General features: G+C 48.8%; 2 protein-coding genes across 8 annotated transcripts in view; one reads left to right on the top strand and one right to left on the bottom strand.

Moving 5' to 3' along the window:
• The window catches only part of ubtd1b (ubiquitin domain containing 1b), a 124964-nt gene that overhangs the window by 17568 nt on the left and 88684 nt on the right, over positions 1-18712 (bottom strand). For 3 of the 6 annotated variants that reach the window (XM_069900300.1, XM_069900303.1, XM_069900302.1), the window contains one exon: positions 1899-2006. In XM_069900300.1, coding sequence (XP_069756401.1) covers positions 1899-2006 — 108 coding nt within the window. Of the gene's footprint in view, positions 1-1898; positions 2007-9561; positions 9711-18712 lie in introns of those variants that run through there. The other 3 variants (XM_069900305.1, XM_069900304.1, XM_069900301.1) reach the window with 3 other exon arrangements.
• The window catches only part of LOC138744336 (uncharacterized), a 37550-nt gene continuing 32681 nt past the window's right edge, over positions 13844-18712 (top strand). For both annotated transcript variants that reach the window (XM_069900312.1, XM_069900310.1), the window contains exons 1-2: positions 13844-13939; positions 17595-18061. In XM_069900312.1, the coding sequence (XP_069756413.1) occupies positions 17758-18061 (304 nt within the window). In that variant the 5' untranslated portion in view covers positions 13844-13939; positions 17595-17757. The remainder of the gene's footprint in view (positions 13940-17594; positions 18062-18712) is intronic.

Here is an 18712-nt window from a genome sequence, read left to right as displayed (position 1 = left end):
CTTCATCCCGTCCTTCTCATTCTCATTCCCTCATTCCTTCCATCCCTCCTCCTCCTCATCCCTTCCCCCTTCCTCCTCAACCCTCCTTCCTCATCCCCATCCTCCTCATCCCCTCCTCCTCCAACATCCCCTCCTTCCTACCCACTCCCTCAATTACTCCTCATTCCCTCTTCCTCCTCCCCTCTTCCTCCTCCTCCTCCTCCTCCTCCTCCCTCTTCTTCCTCTCCACAGTAGTCCCTCAGGATTGAGGATAACTTGCTTCCATCCCATCCTGTGGATGGATGAGGATAAGTGGGGATGGGAGGGACTGGTGGGGGTGGGTGGGGGGGTGAGGATGGATGGGGATGTGAGGGGGTGGGTGGGGGATGGGTTGGGGTGAGTGGAGGCAGGTGGGGACGGGAAGAGGTGGGTGGGATGAGAGGGAATGGGTGGGGACAGGTGGGGAGGTGGGGATGGGTGGGGAAGGGTGCGGATGGGTGGGGATGTGAGGGGGTAGGTGGGGACAGGTGGGGAGGTGGGGATGGGTGAAGTGTGGACAATGAGGGGACGGGTGTGGATGGATGGGGAAGATGGGGACGGGTGGGGGGTGAGGATGGGTGGAGACAGGTGGGGATGGGAGGGAATGAGTGGGGATGGGTTGGGACAGGAGGTGGTGAATGGACAGTTGGTTACACAGCCCGCTTCTCCTGGTGCTTATACCACCCCTCCTTTGCTCTCATTTCGGGGTTCTCTATCCTCCCCCAAATGCTCTTCCCCTGTCCATCAGCTATGTTTCCACATGGCAGAGTTGGCAACAAGAGACTAGGGAGTGACCTGGCCTGTCCCACAGAACGAGTGGAATGTAATTGAGACCTCAGTACCCTCTGGGCCATAAGCTGTTGTTGTGTGTGGTTTGGGCCGAGAGCTGGCTGTTGTGTGTGGTCTAGGCCATGACAGTCACCCCCGAACCCATCCTGGAGCCAGATCAGGAGGGGAAAGCAGTCCCGTGACTCAGCCTGTAGTAACAGTGCCACATAACTAACTGTAGAGACATGAGACACAGTGATTTACAGTTTTGGAACAGTGTTTACCACTCACTACAGTGATTCCTTATTATGACACAATCGTGGTTCACTCTGTTGTGAAGTGGTACCAATTTAGAAGGAGTCTGAAGGATCCCCTCCTGCCCCAGTGAAACCCCTGGAGTCCTGGTGAAAGAACTCCCACAGTGCGGTTGGGGAAGAGGTCATGGGGGACATGTGTTCCCAAACAGGATGATGTACAACCTGGGGTGGTCTGCGTCCTTTTCAGTGAGGTCATGGGTGTGAGAGGTGCTGACAGAATGACATGGGTGAGGACAGCTGTAGACAGCTCACACTGTGGGGATGTTGCAGAGGAAGGGAGGAGAGAGGAAGTGAAAAGAGGGAGGGAGAAGGGTGGGAGGGAGGGAGGGAGAAAGGAAGATGGGTGGGAGGGACAGAGGGAGTGAAGGGAGGGAGAAAGGGAGGGATGGGGATGGAGGGAGGGAGGGAGGGAGGGAAGGAGGGAAGGATAAGAGGGTCAGAGGGAGGGAGAAAGGATAAGAAGAAAGGAAGGAAGGAGGGAGAGGGAGGGATCAAGGGATGGTGGGAGGCAGGAGGGGGAGGAGGGAAAGCAGAAGGTGAGGGACAGAGGGGAAGGGAGGGAAGGTTGCAATAGAGAAAGGAAGAGATGTTGAGTGTCCACAGCGATCAGGCTGATTTGAGGGGAATACTGTCACGTAGCTGAGCAGTGGATGGTGGACAATCTCTGGACTGCAGGGCTAAGGGAGACACTGACACCAGCACTGATTACATGAGTCATGGTTTTGATTTGCTTTCTGATCCTTGTTCCCCAGAGAGGGCTCAGGGTGCATCCGAGCCTGCCTGACCAACTGTTACCTTCACTGCCAGAACTCTGCTGCCTTTAGCAGCCTCTCGGTACTTCTCCTTCTTCAGATCATCTGTGTCCATTTCAGTGCTGACCGTCTTACAGCCCTGGGGCTTCTGCTGAGAGTGTGGAGAGAACCAAAGATTGGTTAGGATGCCTCAGTTTCAGTCCCAGTCATGGAATCATGGGATTCACAGAGCACAGAACAGGCCCTTCAGCCCATCTCATCTGTGCCCATCATTGGTATTCTGGGCTAATCCCATTGACCTTGAGGTTAAGAGCCTCCAAAACCCTTTCTCTCCATACATCTGTCCTCATGCCTTTAGAAAAGTGTTTTTCAAAATGCTCCCCTAAACTCATATTCCACCTTAAGTAATCCTTATGGCATCGGTGCTCTGTGATTAGTTAGGGATTGCTTAAGGTGGTACATGAGTGGGAAGGGAAGGTTGAGAACCATTGCTCTAGACCCAATTGTTACTGAAATATTTTGCAAGAGAAAAATTGTCATTGGCCCATTTCCTTTGGAGCTGTGAAACCGTGCACATAACGAGTCAATTAGGTACGATTAAAACAGTGGTTTTGAGGTTTTCTAACTTTTTCTTTCCACTCACATATCACCTTAAGTAATCACAGAGCACCGATAGCATAGGGATTACTTAAGGTGGAATGTGGGTTTAGGGGGACAGTTTGAAAACCGCTGATTTAGAACATTCCTTCGTTTCTTCTGACACGTCATTCCAGATTTGTAATGTTAGAATCGTAGAACAGAGAGAGATAGAGAGACCACACAGCCCATCATGATTCATGCCAATCAAACGGATGAGCGGATCATCCAACACAAAGAGGCCTGGGTATTTGGGAGTAAAAACGTGAAGCTGGAGAAACTCAGCAGGTCAAACAGTGCACATTATAGAGCAAAGATAAAGATACAGAACCAATGTTTCGGGCTTGAGCCCTTCATCAGGTGTGGGCAAAATGTGGGGGGAGGGGCAGGGGGTAGGAGCACAGTCCCACAGGCTGCAGGTAATAGGTGGATAAGAGAGGGAGGGCACAGCAGCAAATGGGGTGGGGATATGGCTCCGTGAATAGAGAGGGAAGGGGGTGGAGAGCTGGAGGAAAGAGGGAAAGGGAAGAGAGGGAGAACGGGGAGTGGGCTAGCTGAAACCAGATAAGTCGATGTTAATGTCATCCAGTTGGAGAGTGCTCAGATGGAAAATTAAATATCACTCCTCCAATTTATGGGTGGTCTACGAATGACAGCGCACGAGGCCATGGACAGACATGTCAGCATGGGAGTGGGGTGCAAAATTGAAATGGTTGGCCACTGGGAGATCTTTTTCACTGATGCAGACAGAGTGAAAGTGCTCAGCGAAGCGATCTCCCAGCCTGCACCCAGTCTCTCCGATGTAGAACGATGTGGGTGGTCTGGGAGTCCCTGTGCACGGTTGACTACAGGTACAGCAAGTCATTACAAAAGCTAACGACATTGTTTACTTCAAGGGGACTAGATACAGAAGTGGGGAGATTATGCTTCAGTTACATGGGGCTTTTGTGAGTCCACATCTGGAGTCTCTTCATTTTCAGAAAGGATGTCCAGTGTATTGGGAGCAGGCAAGGAAGGTTCACCAGAGGGGTGGGAATGCCTTACATTCGTACGGACCATACTTGGAGGCACAGGAAAGACTCCTGAGTGCTGGAACCTGCAACTATGCAAGGAAATAAAATCACAGTAAGGTAAATAGTTGCAGTCTTTATCCCAGGCTAGAGCTATCGAAAGCTTAGAGGGAATTTACCGTGAGAGAGGAATTATTTAAAAAAGACGAGGAGCAGGTTTTTTCGCACAGAGGGTGGTTGGGTATGGCAACAAGCTGCCAGTGGAAGTGGAAGAGGCCGGTACCATGGTGAACTTTAAGAGACATTTGGTCAGCTCCATGATTGATAGGTTTAGAAGGAGACAGGCGGAGGGGACTATCTCAATCAACATATTTGGGCTGAAGGGACAGTTTCCATGCAGTAGAACTCTACGGTATATATGAAAGAAAGTAAAGCACAAAAATCTGCAGACACCGTGATTGAAGTAAAAACCAACGCTGGAGAAACTCAGCAGGTCTACAGTGTCCTTTATATAGCAAAGATAAAGGTACATAACCAATGTTTCAGGCTTGAGCCCTTCATCAAAGATACATAACCAATTTGAATTTGGGCGCCTGCCTACGTTTTGCTCATATCTTGATGAAGGGCCAAAGCCCAAAGCTTTGATTATGTATCTTTATCTTTGTTTATATAAAGACAAAGATCTTTATTTTTGCTATATTTAGCAACTCATGAGAATTCTTATTCTCATGGAAGAATGAGAGGACTCTTAATTAAAGCAGACAAGATCTGGAGCAGTGGTTCACACACTGACCACCTTCGGAACTTTACTTACCCCCATACAAGCCCAAGGTTCACTAATGAGGGGGAACTTCAGCCTGCCCCCAGACCCCCAACCAGATTTTTGTTTTCTTTTAGAGGGAACATTGCTGGAGGAGGCTTTTTTGTCAACTTGGTTAGTGTATCAGTTTGCACAACTCTGTTGCAGCGCCAGAGACCGTGGCTAGAATACATCGCTGTCTGTAATGAGTTTGTACATTCTCCCTGTGTCTACATGGGTTTCCTCTGTGTGCTTCGATTTCCTCCCATCCTCCAAAAATGTCTGGGATGTGCAGGTTGGGGTATTTGGGCGGCGCGGGCTCGTGGACCAGGAGGGCCTGTTACCGCGCTGTATGACTAAATTTAAAACATTTAAAATTTAAAACTTACAACCTTGTTTTGTATATTACTTGTTTATCCCATCAGTGTACTGACTGGTTACACCACAGCCTGGTTTGGGAATTTGACCACTCGAGAACGCAGAAGGTTCCAGAAGGTAGCTAACACACCCAGATCCTTCATGAGCTCTGACCTCCCATCCATTGCATCATCTATGTGAGGCGCTGCCTCAAGAAGGCAGCCAATGAACTTGGCCCAGATGAAGAAATGGCCCTGGGGATGAATCTCGGCCCGGATAGAGTGGCCAGGGATGGCCCTGATGGGCCAGCAGTTGGGTTGGAGGAACAGTCCTCTGCCTTGTTTGCCATAGGGACGTTAGGACCTCGAGTAGTCCCGTGCCTGAGAAAGCCTAAGCCAGCACTCATAGTCCAAAAACCCTAGGGTCCGACGATGGAGTGCTCAGCTCTCACTTCAAAAATACAGAGGTGTTGTTCTATACTTTCACAATTTCAAATGAGTAAAGGGAAAAATGACCCTCACTCTTAATATTACATCATTCTATATAAAAATAATTAGTTTCCCCACCAAAAAAAAAAGGCAGCCAACATCATAAAGTTCTCCCATCACCCTGGTTGCAACCTCTTCTCACTGCTGCCTTTGAACAGAAGACAATGAAACCTGAAGACTAGCACCTCTAGGTTCAAGAACAGTTTTTATCCAACAGCTCTCAGGCTCTTGAACCCCCTCTTGTTACACTAAACAAGGACTGATCTCACACCACAAAAGGATTCTCTGCATTATTTCTAAGTCACTTTGTTTGCACTGGGATTATTGTGAAGTACCTGTTTGGATGCAGCAGTAAGAATTTCAGTTACATTGTACATTGTGTATGACAATAAACATTTGTCTTTGCCATGAGACTGTGGACCTCCTATAATAAACTCATGGACTGCCATGGGACCGCAGACCATTGCTGTAGAAATAGTGGTTGAGAGAGTTCTTTACAGGGAGGTGAAGAGAATGTAACAAAGAAGATACATGAAGGTAGAGCGGTGGATGTATTGTGTATGGATTTCAGTGAGGCACATGACAAGGTTCTCCATGAAAGGCTCATTCGGAAAGAAAGGAGGCATGGAATTCAAGGAGACCTTGCTTTGTGAATATAGAACTGGCTTTCCCACAGGGGGCAGAGGGTGGTTGTAGATGGTTTGTGCTCAGCATAGAGGTCAGTGACCAATGGTGTTCCACAGGCATCTGTTCTGGAACCCCTCCTCTGTGATTTTTATAAATTACCCAAATGAATAAGTGGAAGGGTGGGATAGTAAGTTTGTGGGTGACATGGAAGTTGGTGGTGTTGTGGATATTCTGGAGGGTTGGCAAAGCTTATAGAGGGACATTGACGAGACGAAGAGCTGGGCTGAGAAGTGACAGATGGAGTTTAACCCAGAAAAGTGTGAATTTCGGTAAGTCAAATTTGAAGGCAGAATACGATATTAATGGGAAGTCTCTGAGAAGTGTGGAAGAACTGAGAGATCTTGGGGTCCATGTCCACAGGACACTCAAAGCTGCTGCACTGGTGGCTAGTGTTGTTAAGAAGGCGAATGGTGCATTGGGGTTCATTAACTGTAGGGTCGAATTCAAGAGCTGTGAGATAATGTTTCAGCTAAACAACACCTGGCTTAGATCCCACTGGAATATTGTGTTCAGTTCTGGTCACCTCACTCCAGGAAAGATGTGGATACTATAGAGAGGGTGCAAAGGAAATTTACAAGGAAGTTGCATGGATTAGAGTGTGCCTTATGAGGTTAGATTGAGTGAACGATCTTTTCTCTTTTGAATGATGGAGGTTGAGAGGGTGACCTGATAGAGGTGTACAAGACGATGAGAGGCATTGATCATGTGGACAGTCAGAAGCTTTGCGCCAGGGACTGAAATGGTAAACACGAGGGGGTGTAGTTTTAAAATGTTTGGGAATAATCACAGGGGGGATGTAAGAGGCAAATTCTTCACACAGCGAGTGGTGGGGGCATGGAATGTGCTGCCAGCAATGGTGGTGGAGGCAGGGACAATATGATCTTTTAAGAGACTATAAGATGGGAGATGGAACTGAGAAAAGTGGAGTGTCATGTAGTAGAGAAATTCTAGGCAGTTGTTAGAGTACATTATGTTGTCACAACACTGTGGGCTGAAGGGCCTGTACTGTGCTGGAGATTTCTGTTTTATGTTCTTCCTCTTGTGAGGGAGTCCAGAATGATAACTTGTTTATTGTAATACACATTGTACATATCCACAGAAATTCTTACTTGCTGCAGCCAAACAGGTTCTTCATGAAAAAAACAATGAAATTAAATAATATATACAAAAAATAAATAAGTAATAAATATTCACAGTTTCCATAATGCAGGGAAAAAAGTGGTATTACAACAGTGCAACGTTTTTGTGGGGTCAGATATTTTGTGATTGTACAGAGGGTAACAGACCCTACAAGACAGTGACCACGGCAGTGGACTAGCGAGGTGCTCAGACCACAGCGGTGGACCAACAAGGGGCTCAGAGGATAACGGACCGTACAGGATGGTGACCACGGCAGTGGATCAGCGAGGGGCTCAGACCACAGTGGTGGGCCAATGAGGGGCTCAGAGGGTAATGGGCCCTACAGGACGATTACCACGGCAGTGGACCAGCGAGGGGCTCAGACCACAGCGGTAGACCAATGAGGGGCTCAGAGGGTAACAGACCCTACAGGACAGTGACCATGGCAGTAGACCAGCAAGGGGTTCAGACCACAGCGGTGGACCAGCAAGGGGCTCAGACCACGGCAGTGGACCAGCGAGGGGCTCAGGGGTAATGGACCCTACAGGACGGTGACCATGGTGGTGGATCAGCGAGGGGCTCAGACCATGGCAGTGGACCAGCATTGGACTCAGACTGTACCAGCGAGGGGCTCAGACCACGGCAGTGGACCAGCGAAGGGTTCAGAGGGTGACAGACCCTACAGGATGGTAACCACGGCAGTGGACCAGCGAGGGGCTCAGACCACAACAGTGGACCAGCGAGAGGCTCAGAGGGTGACAGACCCTACAGGACGGTGACCACGGCAGTGGACTAGCGAGGGGCTCAGTGGCTGAGAGACCAACACAGGTCGCTGGTGACTTCCTGTTGAGGGACCTGCATGGGTTGTGGGCTGCTGGAGACTAGCTCCTGGGAACCAGGTATCGGAGCTGGGATTTGAGAGGGAGGGGAAGAAGGCTTCCTGATTGCATTGTATGTTTGGATCTGGAGCTTGAGTTGCTGATGGATCAAACCAGAGTCTGGTGCACCGGAGGCAAATCCACGGACACTCAGTGACTCTGAAGGGACTCTCCTTTGCTTCACTTTCTCTCGGACTGTAAATGGTGCCAGGTGACACTAATGGTGACTTTCTGTCTGCCTTACGCTGGCAGAAAGTAATTTCATGTAATATTACGTTCTGTACTATTACATAACAATATTACATGTTCTGTACTGTTACATGACAATAAAAGAATCTTGATTCGAGTGCGGGGAGTTTCAAGAGCCTAAATGCTGTTGAAAAAATACACTGAGTGTCCAAGGATTCGCCTCCAGCCCCTCCCACAACCTCAGCACTGCACTGACTCCTGTTCAATCCATCGGCGACTCAAGCTCCAGATCCAAACCTCTGACATGATCAGGAAGCCTTCAGCGCCCGAGGCCCTTTGGCAGCCCTTCTTGCCCTCAGCACCCCCTCAAATCCTGACTTCAATACCTGGTTCCCATGAGGCAGTCTCCAACAGGCCACAGCCCGTGTGGATTCTTACTTTTGTATCTGCTTCCATCACTATCCTTGCCATCCCATTCCAGGCACCTACTGCCCTCTGTATAAAATACTTATTCTACACATAAACTTCCTCTCAAAGGCATGTCCTCTAACAGGTGATATTTTTACCCTGGGGCAAAGACTGACTGTGCGCCCTAACAGCACTTCTCATGATTTTATAAATCTCTCTCAGGTCTCCCCTCAGTCTCCGATGCCCTAGAGATGGCAACCCAAGTTTATCTGGCCTCTCCCCATAGTTCATACCCTCTTATCCAGGCGACATCGTGGGACACCACTTCCAAATACCCAACACCCTTTCTATAATGAGATAACAATGGAATTGCACTCAGTATTCCACAATACTTTAATGCACAGTTAGAAAGATTAAAGTTGGGGAAGGGATGAGAGGAGTGTGAAATGTTACTGAGGGTAGACAGGGAATGCAGAGCTGATGTTATAACCTAATTAGCCTCGATGCTGGAACTGGCTAGAGGGTCTGAATGGCCTGACCCCTGTTCCTAAAACCTACCTTCCTCGCTGTGTCAGCCGATCAAGTCCAACAAGAAAGTCTGCAGACACTGGGGTCAATGCAACACACAAACGTTCTGGAGAAACTCAGCAGGTCACACAGCATCCATATGGAGTAAAGCATCACCAACATTTCGGGCCTGGGCCTTTTGGTCAGGTATAAGAAAAAAAAACAAATAAGAAAAAGAAACATTTTTCTTATACCCGACGAAGGGCTCAGTCCCAAAACGTTGGTTCTGCTTTACTTCCCATAGATGCTGTGTGACCTACTGAGTTTCTCCAGCATGTTTGTGTGTTGCAGCCTATTGAATCTGTTCTGTATTTGCTCAAACCTTGAAGAAGGGCTCAGGCCCGAAACATCGGTTATCTATCTTTACCTCCTACGGACGCTGCGAGACCTGCTGAGTTCCTCCAGCATTTCTGTGTGTTTTTACTACAATCACAGCGTCTGCAGTCTTCCATGTTTCACTCTGTGGAGAAGGATATCCAATTAGTCTTAGTACCCCTCCCCATTACAGACCAGACATTTCCTTGCTCACAGAATGTTCTGGATATTCCGGCTGCATGTTCAACATTACCTGTTCAGCTTTCTCCAAGCTTTCCTTTCGTTCCAGCTGATTGATCAGTGAACTGATTTCCATGTCTCCTTCCATGCTTGTCCCTTTCTCAGTCTGTGCTGCAACCGCCTGGCTCCGTTGGCCTGCTTTATAGCCGTGGACTGTTGGCGCTGGGGAGGAGAGGAGAAGGGGTTGGGGGTGGCACGGCTGGGAGCGTGCAAGAGGGGACGCGGGCAGGAGGCTTTGCCTGACCGTCACGCTGCCCGACAGGTGGGCCCTGACAAAGCGTGGGACAGGGTTTGGCACCGTCACTGCTGGTCAGAATGGGGAGGAGAGGGCCAACTTTAGTAACCGGCGCTGATGTGCTGGGAATGCAATGGCTTAGAGGTCATTCAGCCATGGCGAGGTGTATGTGATTTTGCATCAAAAGGACACACACAATGAGCCCTTGTAAATCATGGAATTAGCCCAGACAGGCAGATGACACAAAGGTCCAGGCATGTGGAATATGAGTGACTGATGTTAAGCGATCGGAATGGGAGGAGGAATGTGGAGATTACAGTTTAATTTGTCGAGCTTGTGCCCTGACAGAGAGTCGACTCTAAACTCTCCACAGCTGCTTGCCCACCCTCGCTTTAATTGAATCAGAATTCATTGACATGAACATGTCATGAAATTCGTTGCTTTTGTAGCAACGTAAAAATGAACAAATTGCTGGAAATTACCATATATACTTGTGTCATCGTCGGATTTATGGTCCACTTTTTTGGGCCAAATTTGGGGGGGGGGGGGGGGGATGGTTGACTTTTACATGGGCCACACTTTTGACCGTGGTAAGTACCTCCGTTGTTCAAGGCGTCTGGAGCACAGATGGCTGGGACCGGGTGTTAAGTCCATGCCGGGATGTCGGGAGCATAGAGGGACGGGAGGACAGTGTGAGAGTTTGAGAGTAGGAGAGAGCTTGTGGCCGTGACCAGGGTCTGCAGTCAGGGCATTAGGAGTTCAACGGGCGGGTGGCCAAGGCAAGGATCCACAATAGGGGCATCAGGAGCTCAGAAGGGTGGGTGGTCAGGGCATCGGGAGTTTGGATGGTGGGTGGTCAGAGTGTCGGGATTTCTGATGGGCGGGCGGTCGGGGGGTTGGGATTTCAGAATGGAGGGTGGCCAGGGCAAGGATCTGTGGCTGGGGCATTGGGAGCTCTGTTGGGCGGGTGGTTGGATCCAAAAATAGGGGGAAGGGGTGGTTGACTTTTACGTTGGAAAACACCCAATGTTTGCGCCAAAAACGTGTGTGGGGGGGGGTGGTGTCAGCTATTACATGAGTATATATGGTACATTTCAAAAATAAATCAACAGTGCAAGGAAATAGGAGAAAGTAAGGTAGTGGTTGGTTCATTGTCCATTCAGAAATCTGATGGCGGAGGGGACAAGCTGTCCTTGGGTTCGCCTTCAGGCTCCTGTACCCGGTGGTGCAGTGTGAAGAGGGCATGGCCTGGGTGGTGGGGGTCCTTGAGGATAGAAAATAATCTTTAATCTTGGGCCCAAAGGAAAGGAAAGGAAACTGCCAGGTCACGGAGGCGGATATGACAGAGGGCATCAGGGACGGGGAGTGAGGGCCTTCTGCAGAATTGCTTGTCATCCTGATCATGGAGCTCGCTCCCACAGTGAGGGGTGAGGGTGGACAGTCTCGATGTGTTTTGGGGAAGTTTTCTGTGGGGTTCCCATCTGTGCACTTGTCTAAAGGTCTTGTAAATGTTACAATTGTTCTCTACGTCTACCCTTCCTTGGCCAGCTCGTTTCACACACCCACCGCTCTCTGTGTGAAGTAGGTGCCCCTCAGGTTCCTTCTAAATGTATGGGGGTTGTCAGTTGATTGGGATATTTGGGTAGCACAGTCTCATGAAGTACCTGTTACCATGTTCAAAATTTAAAGTTAAAATAAATATTCTAAAATCTTTCCCCTCTCCACTTTAAATCTAAGTCCTCTATTTTTAAATTCCCCTCATCTGGGAAAAAGGCTGCCACCATTCTCTTTATCCACACCCCTCACAATTTTATAATTTTATAATATTATAATTTTATAAGGTCCCTCCTAAGCGTCCTACACTCCAGGAAGAAAAGACCTGGCCCCTCCAGCTTCCACTTGAAGAAATGACCTGGCCCCTCAAGCTTCCACTTATAACTCAAGTCCTCCAAATCTGGCAACATTCTAGTGAACCTTTTCAAGTTCAAGTTCATTATCATTTTACTCGATTATACAACCAGACAAAACAACATTGTGCGCACGCGCGGGCACACACACACACACACACACACACACACACACACACACTCATAATACACAGTGCATAATAATGATTCATATACATAAAGGTGTAATATTAAATAAACATATATAAATATTTTGGAATAATTTACTTGTTTCATTTATGAGACCCAAGGTGACAGGATACTGCTCATCAATCTCACAGGAAGAAACTATTTCCCAGCCTGGTGGTCCTGATTTTGATGATCCTGTATGGTAGTGGGTCAGAAATACCGTGTGATGGATAGTAGGCGTCCTCAATTATGCGCCCTTTCCAGGTTCATAGGTCAAAAGTTTTTTTTGTCTGGTGATAATACATTAAAAATGTAATATACATGATATACAGTAAGTCCTTGAATAAAATTGTTTCACTTAGCATCATTTCATTATAATGCAGATGAGAAAAATAAATAAATAAAATACCATAGTATTTTACCGCAATATAAAATTGGTTTTGTTTAATGTCATTTCACTTAAAGTAGCACTTTCCAAGAATGTATCAATAACTTTACATGAGGATCTGCTATGCTTTAACTCACATCTGCTATAAGGCAGACAAAGAACTACCATGATAATCACCCAGCCCCCTAAGCAATAGGGGAAAGAGAAGCAAAAGAGACTCCCTTCAGAGTCACTGAGTGTCCATGGATTCACCTCCAAGGCTCCCGCAGCCTCTGCAGCCTCACAGACTCCTGCTTGATCCATTGGCAGCCCGAGCTCCAGATCCAAACCCCCAACATGATCAGGAAGCCCGAGGCCCCTCGGGAACCCTTCTTGCCCTCAGCACCCTCTCTAACCCCTGCTCCGATATCTGGTTCCCATGAGCCAGTCTCCAGCAGCCCGCAGCCCATGTGGGTCCCCTTGATCACAAATTGCCTCAGGGAACTATGTAATTCTTTTGTGTATTTTAATATCCAAGGGTGAAAGGGGAAATGTTAAGAGAGAACATGAGGGGGAACTTCTTCACACAGAGAGAGGTGGGGATGTGGAACAAGCTGCCAGCTGAAGTGGTGAATGCAGGCTGAGTTTTAACATTTAAGAAAAATTTGGTCAGGTACATGGATGGGAGGGGTATAAAGGAATAGGGACTGGGTGCAGGTCAATGGGACTGGGCATAAAAATGTTTGGCACAGAATAGAAGGGCTGAAGGGCCGGTTTCTGTGCTGTAGTGCTTTCTTCTTCTTTGGCTTGGCTTCGCGGACGAAGATTTATGGAGGGGGTAAAAGTCCACGTCAGCTGCAGGCTCGTTTGTGGCTGACAAGTCCGATGCGGGACAGGCAGACACGGTTGCAGCGGCTGCAGGGGAAAATTGGTTGGTTGGGGTTGGGTGTTGGGTTTTTCCTCCTTTGCCTTTTGTCAGTGAGGTGGGCTCTGCGGTCTTCTTCAAAGGAGGTTGCTGCCCGCCAAACTGTGAGGCGCCAAGATGCACGGTTTGAGGCGATATCAGCCCACTGGCGGTGGTCAATGTGGCAGGCACCAAGAGATTTCTTTAGGCAGTCCTTGTACCTCTTCTTTGGTGCACCTCTGTCACGGTGGCTAGTGGAGAGCTCGCCATATCACACGATCTTGGGAAGGCGATGGTCCTCCATTCTGGAGACGTGACCCAAGTTTTAACATTTAAGAAAAATTTGGTCAGGTACATGGATGGGAGGGGTATAAAGGAATAGGGACTGGGTGCAGGTCAATGGGACTGGGCATAAAAATGTTTGGCACAGAATAGAAGGGCTGAAGGGCCGGTTTCTGTGCTGTAGTGCTTTATGGTTCTTTGAAAATACATGATTAAAAAAAATATTTAACACAAGGTCATTGAGGTTCTGGCCTGGGATTCAAGTTCCGGCTTATTGTCTGGTGTACAGCGTGTTTGCTGAGGGATCAATCAATGAAGGCTGAGCCTCACAGGACAATGCCTTTATAGGGAATTAAGTGACCTTAGTTCCAATAGCCAGCTGAACTGGGTCGTCCCGACCAGCAGGAGGCGCAGGAGGCGCCGCCGCCACCAAGCGCCGATCTTGCCGTTCTCTTGTTGGTGTGTGGCCTCCACGATGGCGGCGCCTTGTGCTTCGCGGATGCAGCTTGTATTCTTCGCGGAATCAAGGTGGGAAATGGGCAACTTTAAAATCAACTACGGAGAGATTAAAGGAGGGAGGGTGGAGATGAGAGGGGGTAGGGGAGAGGGGTGGAGAGTAGAGGGGTGTGGGGAGAGGAGGGGATGGACGGGGTGGAGAGGAGTAGGGGAGTCGAGAGGGGGAGGGGATGGAGAGGGGTAGGGGAGAGGCGGGGCTGGAGAGGGGTAGGGGAGAGGAGGGGCTGGAGAGGGGGAGGGGAGAGGAGGGGCTGGAGAGGGGGAGGGGAGAGGAGGGGCTGGAGAGGGGGAGGGGAGAGGAGGGGCTGGAGAGGGGGAGGGAGAGGAGGGGCTGGAGAGGGGGAGGGGAGAGGAGGGGCTGGAGAGGGGGAGGGGAGAGGAGGGGCTGGAGAGGGGGAGGGGCTGGAGAGGGGGAGGGGAGAGGGGGAGGGGCTGGAGAGGGGGAGGGGGTGGGGAGGGGGAGGGGGTGGGGAGGGGGAGGGGGTGGGGAGGGGGAGGGGGTGGGGAGGGGGAGGGGGTGGGGAGGGGGTGGGGGTGGGGAGGGGGTGGGGGTGGGGAGGGGGTGGGGGTGGGGAGGGGGTGGGGGTGGGGAGGGGGTGGGGAGGGGGTGGGGAGGGGGAGGGGGTGGGGAGGGGGAGGGAAGGGATAGGGGAGAGAAGGGGTTGGAGAGGGGTAGGGGTGAGAAGTGGAGGTGAGTGGAGAGGAGTGAGTGGAAGGGAGGATTTGGGGGTGAGGGAATCAGGATGGGAAAGAGTGAGGGGACCAGAGTGGAGATGCATGGGATTGTGAAGGGTGGGGCACTAGGTGTTCAGGGTGGAGGATGGTGGGACATGAAGGTTCGGGAGGTATGAGGGGTGGGTAAGTGAGGGGTTGAAGGTGGAGGAGGGGTAGGGGATTAGGGGTTCTGGATGCAGGGTGGAGGAGGGTTGAGGGATGTGGGTTCAAGGTGGAGGAGGGATGGGGATTAGGGGTTCAGGATGGGGGTGTTTGGGGTGGGGAATCAGGGTTGGGGGAAGGGTTGAGTGCAAGAATGCATGTTTACACCTTTAATGCAGCGTTTCCCAAGTGCAAACTGTTGTTTCTGTATTTGAGTTTCCTTTTATTTTATCCATTTACATGCCATCATTTTTTAATTTCAAAGTTGATGTATTTTGCTACTTGCAAAGGTTCTTCATGGTTCTTCACGGAGAAACTGTTAGGCTAAGAAACTGGGAATGATACTCCTTGGAGTTGAGAAGGATGAGGGGAGATCTTGTGGAGACATAAAATTATGAAAGGAATTGAATGATAGATAGAAGCAGGGAGGTTGCTTCCACTGGCTGCAGGTGAGACTTCAAGTCAAAATTCAGGGGAGTAGATTTAAACAAATAAGGAAAGTTGTCAATTTGTGGAATTTTCTGTCGAAGGATTGTACACAAGGGCACAAGTGTTCCTTCAAGCTATTCAGACCATCACAATGCAAAGACCCAAAATCTGCACAAATTCTCCAGGATAACGAATGATGCGAGAATGACAGGATGATTCTGATTCAAGGTTATTTCAGGCAAACTTCCCATCCCCTTATTCACACTGGTTTGGGTCAGCATCACCATCTCATTTCCTTAACAACTACGGAGAGAAGTGCTAATGTGCCTACGACACTCCTCAAGGCGGATATTTCTCCCAGAGTGGAATCAGAATTTATTGTCATGCAATTGTTTTGCAGCAGGATTACACGTGCAGAAATGCTATAGATTTCATGGGCAAATTTTTTTAAAAATTGCGCAGAAGAAGAGAAAGTGAGGTCGTGTCTGTGGCTCATCGTTCATTCAGAAATCTGATGGCGGAGGGGAAGAAGCTGTTTCTGTACCGCAGGCTCCTGTACCTCCTTCCTGATGGTAGCAGTGAAGAGGGCATAGACTGGGTGGTGGGGGTCCTTGAGGATAGAGGCTGCTTTCTAGAGACACCACCTCTTGTAGATATCCTCAGTGGAGTGGCAGTGACCATGATGGCATTGGCTGAGTTTGCAACCCTCTGTAGCCTTTTCCTGTCCTGTGCAATGGCACCTCTATACCAGACAGTGATGCATCCAGTCTGAATACTCTCCACGTATAACTATAGAAATTTGGGGTGGAGTCTGATGACATACCAAATCTTCTCAAACTCCTAACAAAGTACAGCCACTGGTGAGCCTTCTTCATGATGCATTGGCGTGAAGACCCCAGGATAGATCATCAGAGATGTTGACACGCAGGAATTTGAAGTGATGACCCCTTGACGAGGAATGGTTTTTCTCCTGGTTTCCCCTTCCTGAAAGTCCACAATTACTTGCTTAGATTTGCTGATGCTGTGGTACCACTCAACAAACTGATCTATCTCACTCCTGTACGCTTCCTCATTGCTGTGATTCTGCATACTTCCCTGAATCTTGAAGCCATACCCCCCACTTCTAGTCTCATCTGTCAGCTCTGCAAATGTTTCCTTTTCAAACCTTTTTATCTAGTTGTAGGAAGTTACTGTTGAAACTGCTCACACTGTTTGTTCAGTCTGTGTTACAATCACATCTCTACATGAAATCCCCCACTTCCCTACTGAATTTTTGTATTTGATTCCTATCTATTATGCCCTGAAAGAACATCTGTAAATTTGTGAAATGTGACCTTGCCTTTCCTGAATGCATGCTGCATTTGCCTAATGGAACAATCTACATCCACATATCCTGACTACAGACATTAGGCTAACTTTCAAATGTTGAAAGGCCTGGACAGAATAAATATGGCAAAGTTGTTTCCCATGGTTGGTCAAAAGGGCACAACTTCAGGGTTGAAGGGTGTCCATTTAAAACAGATGTGGAGGAATTTCTTTAGCCAGAGAGCTGTGAACCTCTGGAATTTGCTACCATGAGCGGTAGAGGAGGCCAGGTTGTTGGGTGTATTTAAGGCAGAGATTGATACGTATCCGAATAGTCAGGGTATCAAAAGTTATGGGGAGAAGGCAGGGAGTGGATCGCTCATGGTGGAATCGATGGGGTGAATGGCCTACCTCTGCTCCTATATCTTGGACTTTTGGCTACAACTTTTTTTTTAAACGGTGGCACAACATTTGCAGTCTTCTAATCAGGTAGGGCCTGCCCAGAGTACTTGGGAAAATTATCACCAACACATCTATTTTACCTTCTGCCATTTCTTTCGGTCCCCTAGGACCCACTTCTTTAAGACCAGTGGACTTGCCTGCCTTTAAACCCATTAATTCGCTCAGCACCACCTTTTTGGTGATGGTGATTGTAAGCAGTCTCTATCCTCAAGGACCCCCCCCACCACCCAGGCCAGGCCCTCTTCACTCTGCTACCATAGGGAAAAAGGTAGAAGTTGAGTACTCAGTGGCACAAGGACGGGTTCTTCCCCTCTGCCATCAGATTCCTGAATGAACAATGAACCACAGACACTGCCTCACTTTGACTTTTACTTACACTATTTTTATTTATTTTGTACGGTGGTTTATAGAAATGTTCGCACTGTGACGCTGCCGCAAAACAATGAATTTCATGACATGTTCACGACAGTAAATTCTGATTCTGAGGTCCTCACCTCTTGTTGCATCCTTAACAGCACTTTGGCATGTTAGATATGTGAAGACTAAAGTTGTGTGGATTCCTTGTTCACTGACCTGCAAGATTATTTTTCCACAGATGCTGCCTGACCTGCTGAGTATCCCCACTGTTGGTCTTTGTGTTGGACATCGAGCATCTGCAGTGGATTGCTTTTGTCTGAGAGAAGGTAAATGAGATCAGGCTCCTTGCTTTGCCCTGGCCAGCCTTGGCTGAACTGGATCTCTTCCAGCCACTGACCCAGATGGAGGCCTCTGAGCAATCTTCGGCCACAGCACCCAAGCAGAGCACCGCCGGGAAGACAAGCCTGCACGATGCTGGCAACTTCACCTCTGTCCCGGCAACGACACAAGCTAAGAATGGAGTCGCTGCAGCGGGCAGCCCGACGCACACCCACTCTTTGCCTCCAAGCATCCAGGCTCCAGACATGGAACCAACCGTTGACTGCTCCTCCCTGCCAGGTGTACAGGAGGGAGTGGCTTCTAGGAATGATCGGGTTCCTGAAGTGCCGGTGGCTGCCACTGCTCAAAGTCTGGAGCTGGCAAAAGGTAAGGATACAGCATGTGGTCATAGCGGCAAGTGAAATGTAGCCTGTTCCAAGAAACTCAGGGTTTTGTAAATGGGAGAAATGTTTGTGACCGGGACCTGCATTGAAGGCTGGTGCTTTACCCTGTCTCCCAGAGATGAAAACCTACACAGAAAACTTTCCATTCCTTTCAGCATGAAAGCAGCCCTTTGGTCCAACCTGCCCATGCTGACCAAGGTGACTACCTGGGCTGATCCCATTTGCCTGCATTTTAGGATGTAGGTGGTTTGGAGAGGGCAGAGATTTACCAGGAAGTTGCCTGGATTGGAGAACTTGTTTTATGAACCACGGTTAGTTGAGCTATGGTTTTTCTCTTTGGGGTGACGAAGGATGAGAAGTAACTTAATAGAGGTCTACAAGATCATGCAGGGTCAGCACCTTTTTTCTGGGCAACAGTAGCAAACACCAGAAGAGGTAGATATACAAGATGAAGGGAGGAAAGTTTAGGTGAGACGTCAGGGGTATGTTTTTTCACAGAGAGTGGTGGTATCTGGAATGCATTGTTAGGGGTGGTGGTGTTACTGTGCAGTATGGCTAAATTTTAAAAAATCTAATGGGGGTATTCAAAAGACTCTTTGATGAGCATATGGATGTAAGAAACATTTAACGTTCC

Source organism: Narcine bancroftii, chromosome 10 (genome assembly GCF_036971445.1).
Source record: "Narcine bancroftii isolate sNarBan1 chromosome 10, sNarBan1.hap1, whole genome shotgun sequence".
In the NCBI taxonomy this organism is placed as follows: domain Eukaryota; kingdom Metazoa; phylum Chordata; class Chondrichthyes; order Torpediniformes; family Narcinidae; genus Narcine; species Narcine bancroftii.
The sequence above is the reverse complement of the archived record's forward strand: the minus strand, read 5'-3'. Positions and strand labels throughout refer to the sequence as shown.